Source organism: Rana temporaria, chromosome 5 (assembly GCF_905171775.1).
Source record: "Rana temporaria chromosome 5, aRanTem1.1, whole genome shotgun sequence".
Classification (NCBI taxonomy): domain Eukaryota; kingdom Metazoa; phylum Chordata; class Amphibia; order Anura; family Ranidae; genus Rana; species Rana temporaria.
Window position 1 is genome coordinate 205,972,109 of NC_053493.1, and position 14,830 is coordinate 205,986,938.

Below are 14,830 nucleotides of genomic sequence, written 5' to 3' on the forward strand. Positions count from 1 at the left end.
GGAGGTAAAGTAGCCTGCACCTACATCTGAGCATGGTAAATAAATGAGCACTCCCCTACACTGAAATAGCTGGGAACTTGCATTAACATTCAGTTGAGATTTATTAATGTTTTATTTCACTACAGGTACACTTTGATGTGTATTTCAGCTAATTCTTCTAGCATTCACTCAGTATAGACAGTTTATTCTCCTAATTTATTATCAATATACACCCATTACTTTTCTGTATCGACCAAGGATGAAGCCAGAACTGCTTATTGTAGCCATTTTTACATTCTAAAAGTACAGTGTAAATCACACATATGCAGCAGCGCGACCTATCAAGAGCACAATCTTGAAAAATAATCAGTGTTTCTTTAGCAACTAATGCTAAAAAAGGCAGGTTTATTGCTCTATGACTCTTACCAGAAATGCAAGGTCCTCTTGCTACTACAGTTAAATGTTTCTGCTGCTTGCAGGCGGATCTCCTTAGGAAGCATTCGTTTTGGTAAGTGTCTCCATTTGATCCACAAACTGGTACATAATTTGTGCCACACTGCAAAATAACATTAAACAGGCATCTGTTAAAGTACAAATGAACCTTAAACACAAATTAAAGTGAACCTGTGCCCAGACTTAGACAATAAAAGATTTACATATTCCTTGAAGGGCTTTAATACAAGCCATCCCTGACCTCTCTAGCTGTATATACCTCAAACATTACAAAAAAATAAAATAATGTAAGGGTTAATATACACCATGGAGCAAATGCATTGACAATCACTGATGATGTGTGTTGCTATGCGGGCTGCAAGTTTTTTAAAGACCTATTGTTTTTCTTTTATCTAACGAGCACTATAGCATGTCTCAACACCACAATCACATGCTGGCTGCCTCTCTGTTTCAGAGCATAAAAATGTAGCACATAAGTGTGAGCTGATCTAACAATAAACAAGTATTTTTGCCTTGTCCAGCCCAATGCACCTTGTGTAAAGGAACCCTAACGTTGGGTTTTAGTGTGAAGAGAACTGTCTGCCTGGCAAAATTAAATTTTCCATAGAAAAAAGCTGTGATTTCAATGCATCTGTTATGAAATTTGAAGATGAATTACTCCATTATGCGTATAGCTAAAGCTGTAAATGACTTACTTGTTTTTAAGTGATTTTACATATGGTTTAGAAAATGTTATGTAAATACTTTTGTGTACAGTCTGAGCACAGATTCAATAACTATTTATATTACACATATGCCTTTTTTATTTGTATAAACACACTATTTAACTGCCAAAAGTACTAATTTTCACTAAACATTTCAACAAAGCATTATTTGGTTAAAATGGTCAAACAAATATCAGAAAACACTTTCAATGGTATATGTAACAGAACAAAAGGGACCAAATAAGAGAAGTTTTCTTCTAAGTAAAGCCTTGTTCACACAGGGCATACTAAAACGTATACCCACGGGGGGTTGTGTTCACCCGCATGGGGATGCACAGGTGTTCTGTGAATGTAAACTGGGAAGCAGCGGCTGCACAGACACAGCCGCTGCTCCCAATCTGGCATGCACATGGGTGTGGGTGCATGGTCCCACACATGGGTGCAGTCGCACACCTGCTGCTGTATGGACCTCAGATTGAGAGCAGTGTCTGTGTCCTTGCAACTGCTGTGTTCTGATTGACAGGAATGGGTCTGCCTGCATGGAACGCTGTGCATTCCCGTGCAGGTAAAGACGACCCTCTAAAGGCATACACTTTAGTACACCCTGTGTGAATGAGGCTAGGGTTTAGATATACTTTAGGGCAGGGGTAGGAAATCTTAAAGAGGTAGAGATATACCTGAACAACTTTGGAGAAGCCAAAGATCATCGGGCACAGTGTCACCTTCTCACATCTGATTTAAACCTCCAATTGCCGTACTAACGTGTCACAATCGCGTACATTGCTTGGAAATCATGGGTTTAAAGGAGTTGCAAAATCTCAAGGTTTTTCACCTTAATGCATTCTTTGCATTAAGATGAAAAACCTTCTGTGCTGCAGCTGCCGACCAGAGCCCCTTTTTTCTTTCCTGAACCCGATAGTTCCAGTGACAAACACAAGCCCAGCAGCTACAGCCGCTGTCTCAGGTCCTCATTGGATAGATTGAAAGCAGCAGGAGCCATTGGCTCCCACTGCTGTCAATCAAATCCAGTTACACAGGAGCCAGGGGATGGGGCAGAGTCCTGCTGTGTCAATGGACGCAGCAGCAGGACTCGGGAGCGCGCCCGCATGGGTGTCCCCAAGGAATGCGGCTCTCTTAGGCAGCAGCTAAAGATAGTACATATGCTGCAGCAGGAATTAAGTCCCATGTTGCTTTTGGTGGGTGCTAACACCTGCCAATCATGAGCCATTCAAGTAAATGGGGTCACTTTGCAAGTGCCCCACAACTGCATGCTTCTGCAGGGTCCAAGGGGTTAAAGCAGGTGGTGAGAAAGCAACACAATGCTACCTGCATTAATACCTTGTGTGCTGTACTGCACAAGGTTGCAGGGCAGAGTGGCCTCATTCACTTCATAGTTACATAGTTACACAATAAGTGAGGTTGAAAAAAGTCCATCAAGTCCAACCTATGTGTGATTATCTGTCAGTATTACATTGTATATCCCTGTATGTTGTGGTCGTTCAGGTGCTTATCTAAACATTTTTTGAAACTATCGATGCTCCCCACTGAAACCACCGCCTGTTGAAAGGCATACCACATCCTTGCAGCTCTTACAGTAAATAACCCTCTATGCAGTTTAAGGTTAAAAAAAAAATCTTCTAATTTTAATGAGTGGCCCCTAGACTTATTAAACTCCCTTCTGCGGAAAAGTTTTATCCCTATTGTGGGGTCACCAGTACGGTATTTGTAAATTGAAATCATATCCCCTCTCAAGCATCTTGTCTCCAGAGAGAATAAGTTCAGTGCTTGTAACCTTTTTCATAACTAATATCCTCCAGACCCTTTATTAGCTTTGATGCCCTTCTTTGTACTCTCTCCATTTCCAGTACATCCTTTCTGAGGACTGGTGCCCAGAACTGGACAGCATATTCTAGGTGCGGCCGAAACAGAGTCTTGTAGAGAATAATCACTTTATCTCTTGAGTTAATCCCCTTTTTAATGCATGCCAATATTCTGTTTGCTTTGTTAGCAGCAGCTTGGCATTGCATGCTATTGCTGAGCCTGTCATCTACTAGGACCCCCAGGTAATTTTCCATCCTAGATTCCCCCAGAGGTTCTTCCCCTAGTGTATAGATTGCATTCATATTTTTGCCACCCAAGTGCATTATTTAAAATGTTTCCACATTAAACCTCATTCACCATATCGTTGCCCACCCCATTAATCTGTTCAGATCTTCTTGCATGGTTTACACATCCTACAGAGAAGTTATTGCCCTGCTTAGCTTAGTATCATCTGCAAAAACGAGATTGAACTGCTGTTTATCCCATCCTCCTGGTCATTTATGAACAAATTAAATAGAATTGGTCCCAGCACAGAACCCTGGGTGACCCCACTTTCCACCCCTGACAATTCAGAGAATTCCCCATTTATTACTATCCTCTGAACTTGCCCTTGTAGCCAGTTTTCAAACCATGTACTCACCCCATGGTCTATACCAACGGACCTTACTTTGTACAGTAAACGTTTATGGGGAACTGTGTCAAATGCTTTTGAAAAATCCAAAAACACTATGACTACGGGCCTTCCTTTATCTAGATGGCAACTCACCTCCTCATAGAAGGTTAATAGATTGGTTTGGCAAGAACGATTCTTTATGAATCCATGCTGATTACTGCTAATGATACCGTTTTCTTTACTAAAATCTTGTATATAATCCCTTATCCCCCTCCAGGAGCTTGCATATTATTAATATTGGTGCTACATTGGCTTTTCTCCAATAAACTGGTACCATTCCCGTTAGTAGACTGACAGTAAAAATTAGGAATAATGGTCTGGCAATTACTTGACTGAGTTCCCTAAGGACCCTTGGGTGCAAGCCATCTGGTCCTGGTGACTTATTAATGTTAATTTTTCCAAGTCTATCTCTAATTCTGTCCTCTGTTAGCCATAAGGATGCTTCCTGTGATGTACCATGAGGATAAACACTGCAGTTTTGGTTACTGAAACCTGATTCCTTCGTAAAGACTAAGGAGAAGACTTCAATGGGTCATGCTTGATAGGTGCAACACCCACCAACCATGACAGGGCCTATAACTTCTGCAGCAGCTGCAACAAGTGTACATCTAAAGGGGGTGCAGTTGGGGCAGGGGTGGTAAAAACACCTCTTACCTATGGGGTTTTATCACCACCCAAACTACACCCAAACTACAAATGTAAATGAACCCTTATGCCGTGTACACGATAGTTTTTTCAGATGAAAAAAGTCTGATGGACTTTTTTCATCAGAAAAAACAATTGTGTGTGGGCCCCATCTGACTTTTTTCCATCGGAGTAAAGAAATAGAACATGTTTTAAATTCTTCCGATGGAAAAAAATCCGATGGGAAATTCCGATTGTCTGTGTGGAATTCTGTCAGGGAAAAATCCACGCATGCTCAGAATCAAGTCGACGCATGTTCGGAAGCATTGAACTTCATTTTTCTCGGCTCGTCATAGTGTTTTACATCACCGCCTTTTGGACGGTCGGAATTTAGACCCCTTTTTACACTGAGGAGTTTTTCGGTACAGTGCTAAAAATAGCGCTGCTATACCGCCTGAAAAACTCCTGCCCAGCCACCTCAATGTGAAAGCCTGAGGGCTTTCACACTGAGGCGATGCGCTGGCAGGAGAGAAAAAAATCTCCTGCAAGCAGCATCTTTGGAGCGTTGAGAGGAGCGCTCCTTCACCGCTCCTTCCCATTTAAAACAATGGGAAACCATGGCAATACCGCCCGCAATGCGCCTCTGCACAGGTGCATTGCGGGCGGTATTAACCCTTTATCGGCCGCTAGCGGGGGTTAATACCGCACCGCTAGCGGCCGAATCCCGCGGCAAATTCGACGGTATAGCGCCGCTATTTTTAGCGGTGCTATATCGTCACTGCGGCTCCCGCCCCAGTGTGAAAGGGGCCTTAGTCTGATAGTGTGTATGCAAGACTGATGAAAGTCAGCTTCATCGGAATTCCGACGGAAAATTCCATCGGAAATCCGATTGTGTGTACGTGGCATTACTGTCCTGAGCCCCCTATAAGGTTGCCATCACACTGATGTGCTGCAGTTTACCTCCAGCGCAGGTGCAGCACAGTACATTGGCAACTTTCCTGGGCTAGCTGCACTTTGCCATAGACTTTTATTATACCCTGCAGGTATGGTGCACTTTCAGAAAGAGCACCACACCTGCAGGATATAATAGAAGTCTATAGCTAAGCGGTGCAAACCCGCAGAAAAGCTGTAGTGCATTGCACCTGTGGTGTGGGTAAACCGCAGTGCATTAGTGTGAAAGAAGCCCTATACTATTATGCCCAGTGTATTACTTCACACTGACCTGATGGCACCACTCTGGAGACAGCTAGCTAGGATAAGAGGTGGAGTGCAGTTGGTATCAGTCCGCATGGGACAGGAGCCAGCACTATAAAGGAGGCATCGGCTTATGTGGTTCTTGCTCCCTATTGAAGCTCCAACTTTACAAGTAGCCCTCTGCATCGCACTCTGTTTGATGCTTTACTTTATGGTCTAAAAATCTTCCACTAAAAAGTGTCCCTTTTCCCCATTTCAGAAAGTTGGAAGGAATACTTGGTATGATCTTTGTGATCTTTAAGGATCACAAAGATCAGACTGAACCAAAATAGGACACTGTCCACTCACATTGAGGGGGGAATATAATAAAGGTAACTGCAAAGGGAAGAGAAAGTGCTTTTCTTTTTAAATGCCATTAACCTCTCCACCTCCAGCCCACTGGGTAATCTCCATGACCTGGAAGGATAATTTTACAAAGCTGACACCTATTCTACATACCTGACTTAGCTATAACATTTTCCATGTAACCTTTATGACCTTACATCTCTGGTAACAAGAATTAGACAGTAAAAAAACAGCAGGGAATGGAAAAATAAAAAAATGCAATTCAAATTTTACAGAAGTGTAACACTAGACATGAAACAATATATTACCCTTAAACACAATTGTAATAAGTATAATCTTGACAGCATTGTATCTGGTATTCTATGTTTTGAACAAGTTTGTGCATACATTAGGCACACAAAATATGTGTAGAGACGTCTCATGGCTCCTGATTCTGTAGCAGGAGCAATGTGTTTTTCTACAACCTGCACTTACAGTGATATTAAACACTCAGGCCCAGATTCACGTAGGAGATACGATGGCGTATCTCCAGATACGCCGTCGTATCTCTGAGTCTGAGGCGTCATATCTTGGCGCCTGATTCAAAGAATCAGATACGCCAGAATTTGTATAAGATACGACCAGCGTAAGTCTCCTACGTCGTCGTATCTTAACTGCATATTTACGCTGGCTGCTAGGGGCGTGTACGCTGATTTACGCCTAGAAATATGTAAATCAGCTAGATACGCCGATTCACGAATGTACGCCCAGGCGTCGCAGTACAGATACGCCGTTTACGTAAGGCTTTTTCCGGCGTAAAGCTACCCCTGCTCTATGAGGCGTAGATGAGGCGTACCAATGTTAGTTATGGATGTCGGAACAGCGTTGAATTTTTCACGCTTTACGTCGTTTGCGTAAGTCGTTCGCGAATAGGGCTGGGCTTCATTTACGTTCATGTCGAAAGCATTGGCTTTTTGCGGGTTAATTTGGAGCATGCGCACTGGGATACTTTCACGCGCCGTTCGTAAAAAGCGTCATTTACGTGGGGTCACATTAAATTTACATAACACACGCCCACATCTTCCACATTTGAATTAGGCGGGCTTACGCCGGCCTATTTACGCTACGCCGCCGCAACTTTGCTTTGTGAATACTGCACTTGCCTGTCAAAGTTGCGGAGGCGTAACGTAAATAGGATACGTTACGCCCGCACAAAGATGCACTCTCCTACGTGAATCTGGGCCTCAGTTTTTAAGCGCATTCAACACCTGATTTATTCACTTACTGAAAATGCAGCTTCTTTATCTTTTAATCCTGGCCTATGTTCCCATTTAAGCTGGTGTCATGACTGCTGCCCCAGGTTTCCTGTTTCAGGGTGATTCCTTTCTTAGGCCCCATACACACGATAGAATCCATCCGCAGATAAATCCCAGCAAATGGGTTTCAGCGGATAGATCCTATGGTGTGTACACGCCAGCGGATCTTTTTCCGCGGATATATCTCCCCTGGGATGGATTCCAGCAGATCGGATATTTGCTGACATGCAGAACATATCCATCTGCTGGAGTCCATCCCAACGGATGGATCCGCTGGTCTGTACAGACTCACCGGATCCATCCGTCCGAAGGGATCCCCCGCATGCGTCGTAATGATTCGACACATGCGTGGAATTCCTTATATGACATCGTCGCGCACGTCGCCGCGTCATAATCGCGGCGACGGCGCGACACGTCATCGCCAGAGGATTTCGGCGCGGATTTCAATGCGATGGTGTGTACACTCCATCGCAGGAAAATCCGCCGAAATCCTCGAGAGGATTTATCCGCGGAAACGGTCCGCTGGACCGTATTCGCGGATAAATTCTATCGTGTGTATGGGGCCTAACAATGTCCTATGGAATCAACCTTGCATGCAGTGACTAGAGTTGTCCCTACACTGTCTGCATCAATAGAAACACATAGCACCATAGCCAAGAATGGCAAGGCACTCCCTGTCTCTTCCTTTCTCTTCCCCCTCTATACTCCAAACCCTAACAGACTGGTTCTAGATTGGAAGTTCTGGAAAGCTGCACAGAAAGCAGGAGCCAGCAGCTTTGAAAGCAGCTTTGAAAGTTGTAAACTGCAACAGCTGGGGTAAGAATTTTTAAGAAGATTTCCAGGTATGAATACTTTTACATCACAGGTGTCAAACACAGGGCCCTCGGGCCAAATACGGCCCTTAAGGCCATTTCATGTGGCCCTCGCACCTCTCCTGCAGCTGCAGGAGAGCTCCAGTCCTGATCTGGTCCTCCTCTGGACCCTGTACTTTCTGCTTTCAAGCAATGCATACAGCTTCTTCCCAGGAGCAGGAAAGAGGGGTGCACTGTGATGTAAGGGAGACTGGGGGACTAAACTTCTGATGGTGGGGTGGCTCTTGACATCTAATATATGGGGAGGGGTGCGCTGCACATTTAATCTTACAGATACTTTTTAGGGCAATCATAATGCTGATGCGGCCCACAATGAAATTGAGTGTGACACCCCTGTTTTACATTGATACATTGGTCCAGCTCCAGAATTTCTGTAGTAGACACCACTATTAAAGTGATCTACTAGCTTCCAGGCCCCGTGCTGATGTTCAGCTCTGCTGGATTGTGAACACAGGCGGTTACCTGCTCGGCATGGGCGTCATTCAGAGATTGCTTTGCATCTTATCAATGTATGCAAAGCATTCTTTGATTGAACAAGGTGGAGAAGCAGGAAAGTGACATTACACTCTCCACCTCCACCAATCAGAGAATGATTTGCATTCATTAACTGCTTGCTGATCAGCCGCCGCGCGAGAGCCCGTAGCTATACGTCGGCTCTCCCCGCTCGCCCCCGACTCCCGTGCGCGTGGCAGGCGCCCGCCGGGCACACGAGACTGCTCGTTACAGAGCGAGGACCGGGAGCTGTGTGTGTAAACACACAGCTCCCGGTCCTGTCAGGGAGAGAAATGCCGATCTTCTGCTCATACCATGTATGAACAGAAGATCAGTAATTTCCTCTAGTGAGGCTACCCCCCCTACAGTTAGAACACACCCAGGGAACATACTTAACCCCTTCCCCGCCCCCTAGTGTTAACCCCTTTACTGCCAGTGGCATTTTTATAGTAATCCAATGCATTTTTATAGCACTCTCCCCCAGACTGACAATGCTGCTGTTTGCTGTGCACCCTGTGCTTCTTCATCCAGAGTGTGGGGCACTCTAATACAGGAGGTGTGTTACTGGCAGATCACCAGGTAACAACAGAGGGAAAATGCCTATAAAATAAACCAAATTGAATAGTAAACTCAGACTGTCCCTGGAGCACAACCTTCTGTACATGCCCATTTAATCATAAAATCATTACCTTACCTCAAACTGGCAGGCACACTTCAATATACCACCATCTTCTTTGCACACTCCTTCATATTTACACGTTGATTCATCACACACTCGTCGTACTTCAGACTCCCTCATATTCAGCTCTACAAAAGAAAAAGTCATGCTATAAGTAAATCTGGTAGAATCTCCATCTCTGGAAATCTCAATACATCTTTACAGATCTGCTGCAATCAGTATTTGGTCCAGTACAGAACTGGGTGGGGACTTGGGGTTCACTATATGGAGGGATAAAAGCTGAACAGCAAAAAGCCAAATAAAGTCATACACTTTACTACAAAACATGTGTTATTCTCAATGCTGTATGGAAACATAATTATTGTCATAGTATTCATATTTCATTTTTGATTTATTTTTTGCTAAAACGGTGGGTGGGCTAATTCAAACTACCACTTATAGCTCCAGGCAGCTCCAGGAAAGTGTTGTTGGGAATTGCTAGAACCTACGAGACATCTTCATCTTGTTTTTCTTATACATGTAGTTTAATCTCTGGTAGAGTGTGCGATATTAAGAGCCGGTTCACACTTAAAGCGGGGGTTCACCCTGTTAAAAAAAAAAAAAAAGTTTTTTTTATTAGACCATTAAATTCGGCATCGTAGCGCGAGCTACGGTATGCCGGTCTTACATTTTTTATCCCCGTACTCACTGTGCTATCGATGATTGAAGAATCCGGGGAATGGGCGTTCCTATGGCGAGAGAAGGTGATTGACGGCCGGCCCTGGCACGTCACGCTTCTCCGGAAATAGCCGAAATAGGCTTGGCTATTCACGGCGCCTGCGCATAGCCTGTGCGCAGGCGTCGTGAATAGCCGAGACCTACTCCGGCTGTCTTCGGGGAGCGTGACGTGCCAGAGCCGGCCGTCAATCATCCTCCCTCTCCATAGGCACGCCCATTCCCCGCGGGAGTCGGATTCTTCAATCAACGATACCACAGTGAGTACGGGGATTAAAAATTTAAGACCGGCATACCGTAGCTCGCGCTACGATGCCGAATTTAATGGTCTAATGATGGAAAGGAGGGTGAACTACCGCTTTAAGCCCCATACACACTATCAGTTTTCCTGCAGGTTTTCTCTTCAGGTTTACCAAAACCATGTAGTGCACGGTCCTGCCTGATTGCATACAAATTGAAACTCTTGAGGTTTGACCTCCTATTAGATGGTTTTGGTAAACCTGAAGAGAAAAACCTGCAGGAAAACTGATAGTGTGTTCAGGCGGCACGACTTCGGGGGCGACTCCGCTAGGCGTCCTGAAGACGATTTCAGAGGCGACCTGCAAAATGACCTCTGTATAGAAGTCAATGCAAGTCGCCCCGAGCTGCCCCCAAAGTCGTACAATAACTTTTTTCTAAGTCGGAGCGACTTGCGTCGCTCCTATTAGAACGGTTCTATTGCATAGAATGGGACGCGACTTGTCAGGCGGTTGAGGAGTCGCCCCAGTGTGAACCGGCTCTAAGGAGTTATTGTTTTCACAGCATTAAATCCCTACTAGCAGACAATATATTGTCATTTCTTAGAGGTTCAACATATACAACCATCAAAGCAGACTAAAAGCTGTGAAATGTGACACTCAAAAGAAATTCAAGGCTAAGAAAAGTTAACTACCGTAAGTCCAGCATGTAAATGTCTTGAGTTTCTGGTTACCTGAGAGCTTTTCTGCTCAGAACAAATGATCCACCACAATAAAACAGCTGGAAAGTCTGCACAAAACCACTGAATGGAATAGGCAGATGCACTGTTTACTGCTGAATGTATGCTGTGCTAATAAAAAACAAAACACTTGGGGCCAGATTCTCAAAGGGCTTACGACGGAGCAACGCTATTTGCGCCGTCGTAAGTCCTAATCTGGCCCGGCGTATCTATGCGACTGATTCTTAGAATCAGTTACGCATAGATATCCATTAGATCTGACAGGCGTAAGGCTCTTATGCTGTCAGATTTTAGATGCAATTTTTTTTTTCCGCCGCTAGGTTTCGCAGACGTCGTTTTCCCTGTCATCTATGCAAATTAGCTATTTACGCGAGATTCCCGAACGTACGCGCGGTCGACGCAGTGAATTTACAACGTTTCCGTAGCTTTTGCGACGTGTAAAGTTGCCCCTGCTATCGGGCAACCAATGTTAAGTATGGCCGTCGTTCCCGCGTCGAAATTTAAAAATGTACGTCGTTTGCGTAAGTCGTCCGTGATCTTACAAACACCAGCAGACAGTTATGGTTGCTGCCAGCTTGTCTTTGCTTTGTACAGGTTTTCTGGCCCTAGCTGTCCACACACTCCTGAACTCCTGGCTCCAGTTTCCTGCGTGATACTTGTCATGCCATGGAACATTTGGCTGTGTGAATGGATCTAAGTCTGTTCAGCCAAACTTCTGTCAGACGGCACAGCTAGGTGTATGACCTACAATGCATTTAAAGTTTAGTATAATTTAAAAGGACTGGCCTATATAACCCCAAACTCTTTTTATTCAAAGGGAGAGGGAGGAACACAGGAAGTGCCACCTGAGTGTAGTATGTTAATATACAATTTATTCAGCAATGGTAAGTAATGCACTTACAGAAGGTAAGATAAAAACAGGCTCATCTGTGTGGGGATGTGATGTAGATGTAGTCTGGCATCCAAACGTCCACGAGCGTCCACAAGTGGCCAGTAGAAGGAGCTGATTCTCCGAGCATGTAGCCTTGTCTACCTAGCCGTTCCTCCCTTGATGTCTCTCTGCTTCCGGTGACATAATTTCCCTGCCTTCCATGCTGGCACAGGCCGACTTCCTGGTGGCCACGGGATGGATTTCAGCCATCACAACACCAGCCAGACCCGTGGGCGCTTGTGGACGTTCAGATGCCGGACAACATCACATGAGCCTGTTTTTATGTTACCTACCTACCCATTGCTGAATAAATTGTATATTAACATACTACACTCAGGTGGCGCTTCCTGCGTTCCTCCCTCTCCCATCTTGTTTACAGAGTTGGCTTTTCTCTGAGGACAGCTGCCGCCTCTCACCTCACTTTAAGAACTGTTTCCTTTATGGACTTATGAGCGGTTATTGTTCATATATTGCCTGTCATATTTTTACATGTACATAAGTATTTACGCTTACAGTTATTACTTTGTCTTTTTATTCCTACAAGGTGGTATCAAAAGGTTTTGAGACTAGGTTTGTGACATGCCATTAGAGGGCAGCACACTATTGCGGATATCTAGTGCGAACAGCAGAAGGTGCTTAAAAGGCTTTGAAAAGAAGACTTCCAGGTCACATACCAGAAGCCGGGAGCTGTATTGCTCTGCAAGGGGACTATTTTGAAGGTGATAGTGTGTAAACGTAGATAAATAAAGTACTTTTTTTCTAAACAGTGTTGGTCTCAAAACTTTTTGATACCACCTCATATATTATTAATATTACAGGTTCTTGCATTTTCCAATCAGTCCCTGCTTTCAAGGATTATATATATATATATATATATATATATATATATATATATATTAAAGAGTTTAGAACTTGTTTAGCTAAAATATCATCACAAAATCAGGTCCAATTTGTTGAATCTATTATAAACACTATCCAAAATAATAGAAATGTACTGTCTTTTCAGGTATATATGTTCTGAATATATTGGGCTAGATTCAGGTAGGGCGGCGCATTGTTACGGCGGCGTAGAGTATCGTATTTACGCTACGCCGCCGTAAATCAGAGAGGCAAGTGCGCCGTCCGTGTACATATCCCAGTGTGCATTGCTCCAAAGTACGCCGCAAGGACGTATTGGTTTCGACGTGAATGTAAATTACGTCCAGCCCTATTCGCGAACGACTTACGCAAACGACGTAAAAAACTAAAAATTCGACGCAGGAACGACATCCATACTTAACATTGCGTATGCCTCATAGAAGCAGGAGCAACGTTACGCCTGGAAAGCCTTACGCAAACGACGAAAAAAAAATCCACTGGGCGCACGTACGTTTGTGAATCGGCGCATCTAGGTCATTTTCAGATTCTACCCCGAAAACGACGGAAGCGCCACCTAGCGGCCAGCGTAAGTATGCACCCTAAGATACGACGGTGTAAGAGACTTACGCCAGTCTGATCTTAGCCTAAATGAATACAGAAAGAAGATACGCCGACGCAGCTTTGAATTTACGCTGCGTATCTATAGATACACCGGCGTAAATCAATGCTGAATCTAGCCCATTGTGTTTCTGAGTTTGCAAACACATTTCTAGTAAATAATAGAAAAATAATGTATCCTAAAATCGCTGGATGTTTAGAAGTACTACCACTTCTATGGAGTGTTTTGCCATAATGTGCCAAGTTCAAATATTTATACATTATTAAAAACAATAGTTAGATACTGTAAGTATGAAGAAAACTAAAAGGTTCATAGGTCTACTACCACATATCATGTAATACAAATTATTCAGTATTTTTCAGTTTAATTTAGAAAGTAGTGTTTTCTGTGTACGTTAAGAACCTTGGCAAGCAGATTCTGGCACTGAATACAAGGCTTAATTGAAGTTCTTCCAAAAATTACATTGATCCTTAATTAATAACATGACCCTAAGGGCTAATTCACACTAGTGCGTTGCAGTAAGTTGTGCATTTTATGGCAACTCACTGTAATCCATGAAGCCACATGAAGTGTGTTGTTTGTGGCACTCACTTGGAAAAGCACCCTAATGCACCTAGCACACCAAAATTGCATTTTAGCACACTGCAATGCACAAATGTGAACCATCCGTGTGTTGTAGTATGAAAAAAACCTGTAATGTTTCTTAAAATATACTGTGGTGCATTAAAGGGATTGTAAAGGTTTGTTTTTTATTTTCTAAATAGGTTCCTTTAAGCTAGTGCATTGTTGGTTCAGTTACCTTTTCCTTAGATTTCCCATCTAAATGTTTTTTTCTTTGTCTGAATTTCTCACTTCCTGTTCCTCCTCAGTAAGCTGTTCTGACTGACTAACCCCCATGGATGATGGGGGCAAGCTTACTGAGGAGAAACAGGAAGTGAGAAATGTAGACACAAAAAAAAAACATTTAGAAGGGAAATCGAGGGAAAGGGTAAGTGAACCAAAATGCACTAGCTTAAAGGAACCTATTTAGAAAATAAAATAAAAACCTTTACAACCCCTTTACAGTGGATGTAAAGCCACTCTCATCATTTCTAAACTACTGCCATAGTGCTGATCTATAAAGATATACATGCCTCCTGCATGTATCCTTACCTGTCAAATGTCTCCCCTCTTTCTGTTATGAGACCTGAAAAACTGCAGATTCTGTGGGTGGGTCTGTTTTCCAGAGCTCGGTGGGTGGAGTGGTGATGTCAGCAGACTCCCCACCCTCCTCCACACTCCCCTTGTTAACATGCATTTTCTCCTGTGTATTTCTTACACTGAACTTCTGCTATGATCACTAACATCCAGTCCAAACCCAGAAAAGTCACCACATGACTTCCGCATGCCCAATCATGCTGAGGTGTGGAATAACCAATCATGGGAGAGCTGGAGAAGAAAGGAGGAAGGGATCTGAAGTACACAGAATGCCTCTCTCAGGCTCCTGCATGAGATATGTAAATCACCTGTCACTCACAGCAAGGGGAAAGAACTGACTACTATTTCTGTGTCAGTTTTTATCTCACTGAAACAAGAGGACTGCTCAGAGCTGGATTAACTCT

The 14,830-nt window shown here is 43.7% G+C and overlaps 1 protein-coding gene across 1 annotated transcript in view; it reads right to left on the reverse strand.

The window, feature by feature from the left end:
• TMEFF1 (transmembrane protein with EGF like and two follistatin like domains 1) overlaps positions 1–14,830 on the reverse strand; it is a 270,614-nt gene that overhangs the window by 140,751 nt on the left and 115,033 nt on the right. Inside the window, exons 2-3 of the mRNA XM_040353509.1 lie at positions 9,147–9,259; positions 406–535 (exon numbers count right to left, since the gene is read on the reverse strand). Of these exons, the coding sequence (XP_040209443.1) occupies positions 406–535; positions 9,147–9,259 (243 nt within the window). The remainder of the gene's footprint in view (positions 1–405; positions 536–9,146; positions 9,260–14,830) is intronic.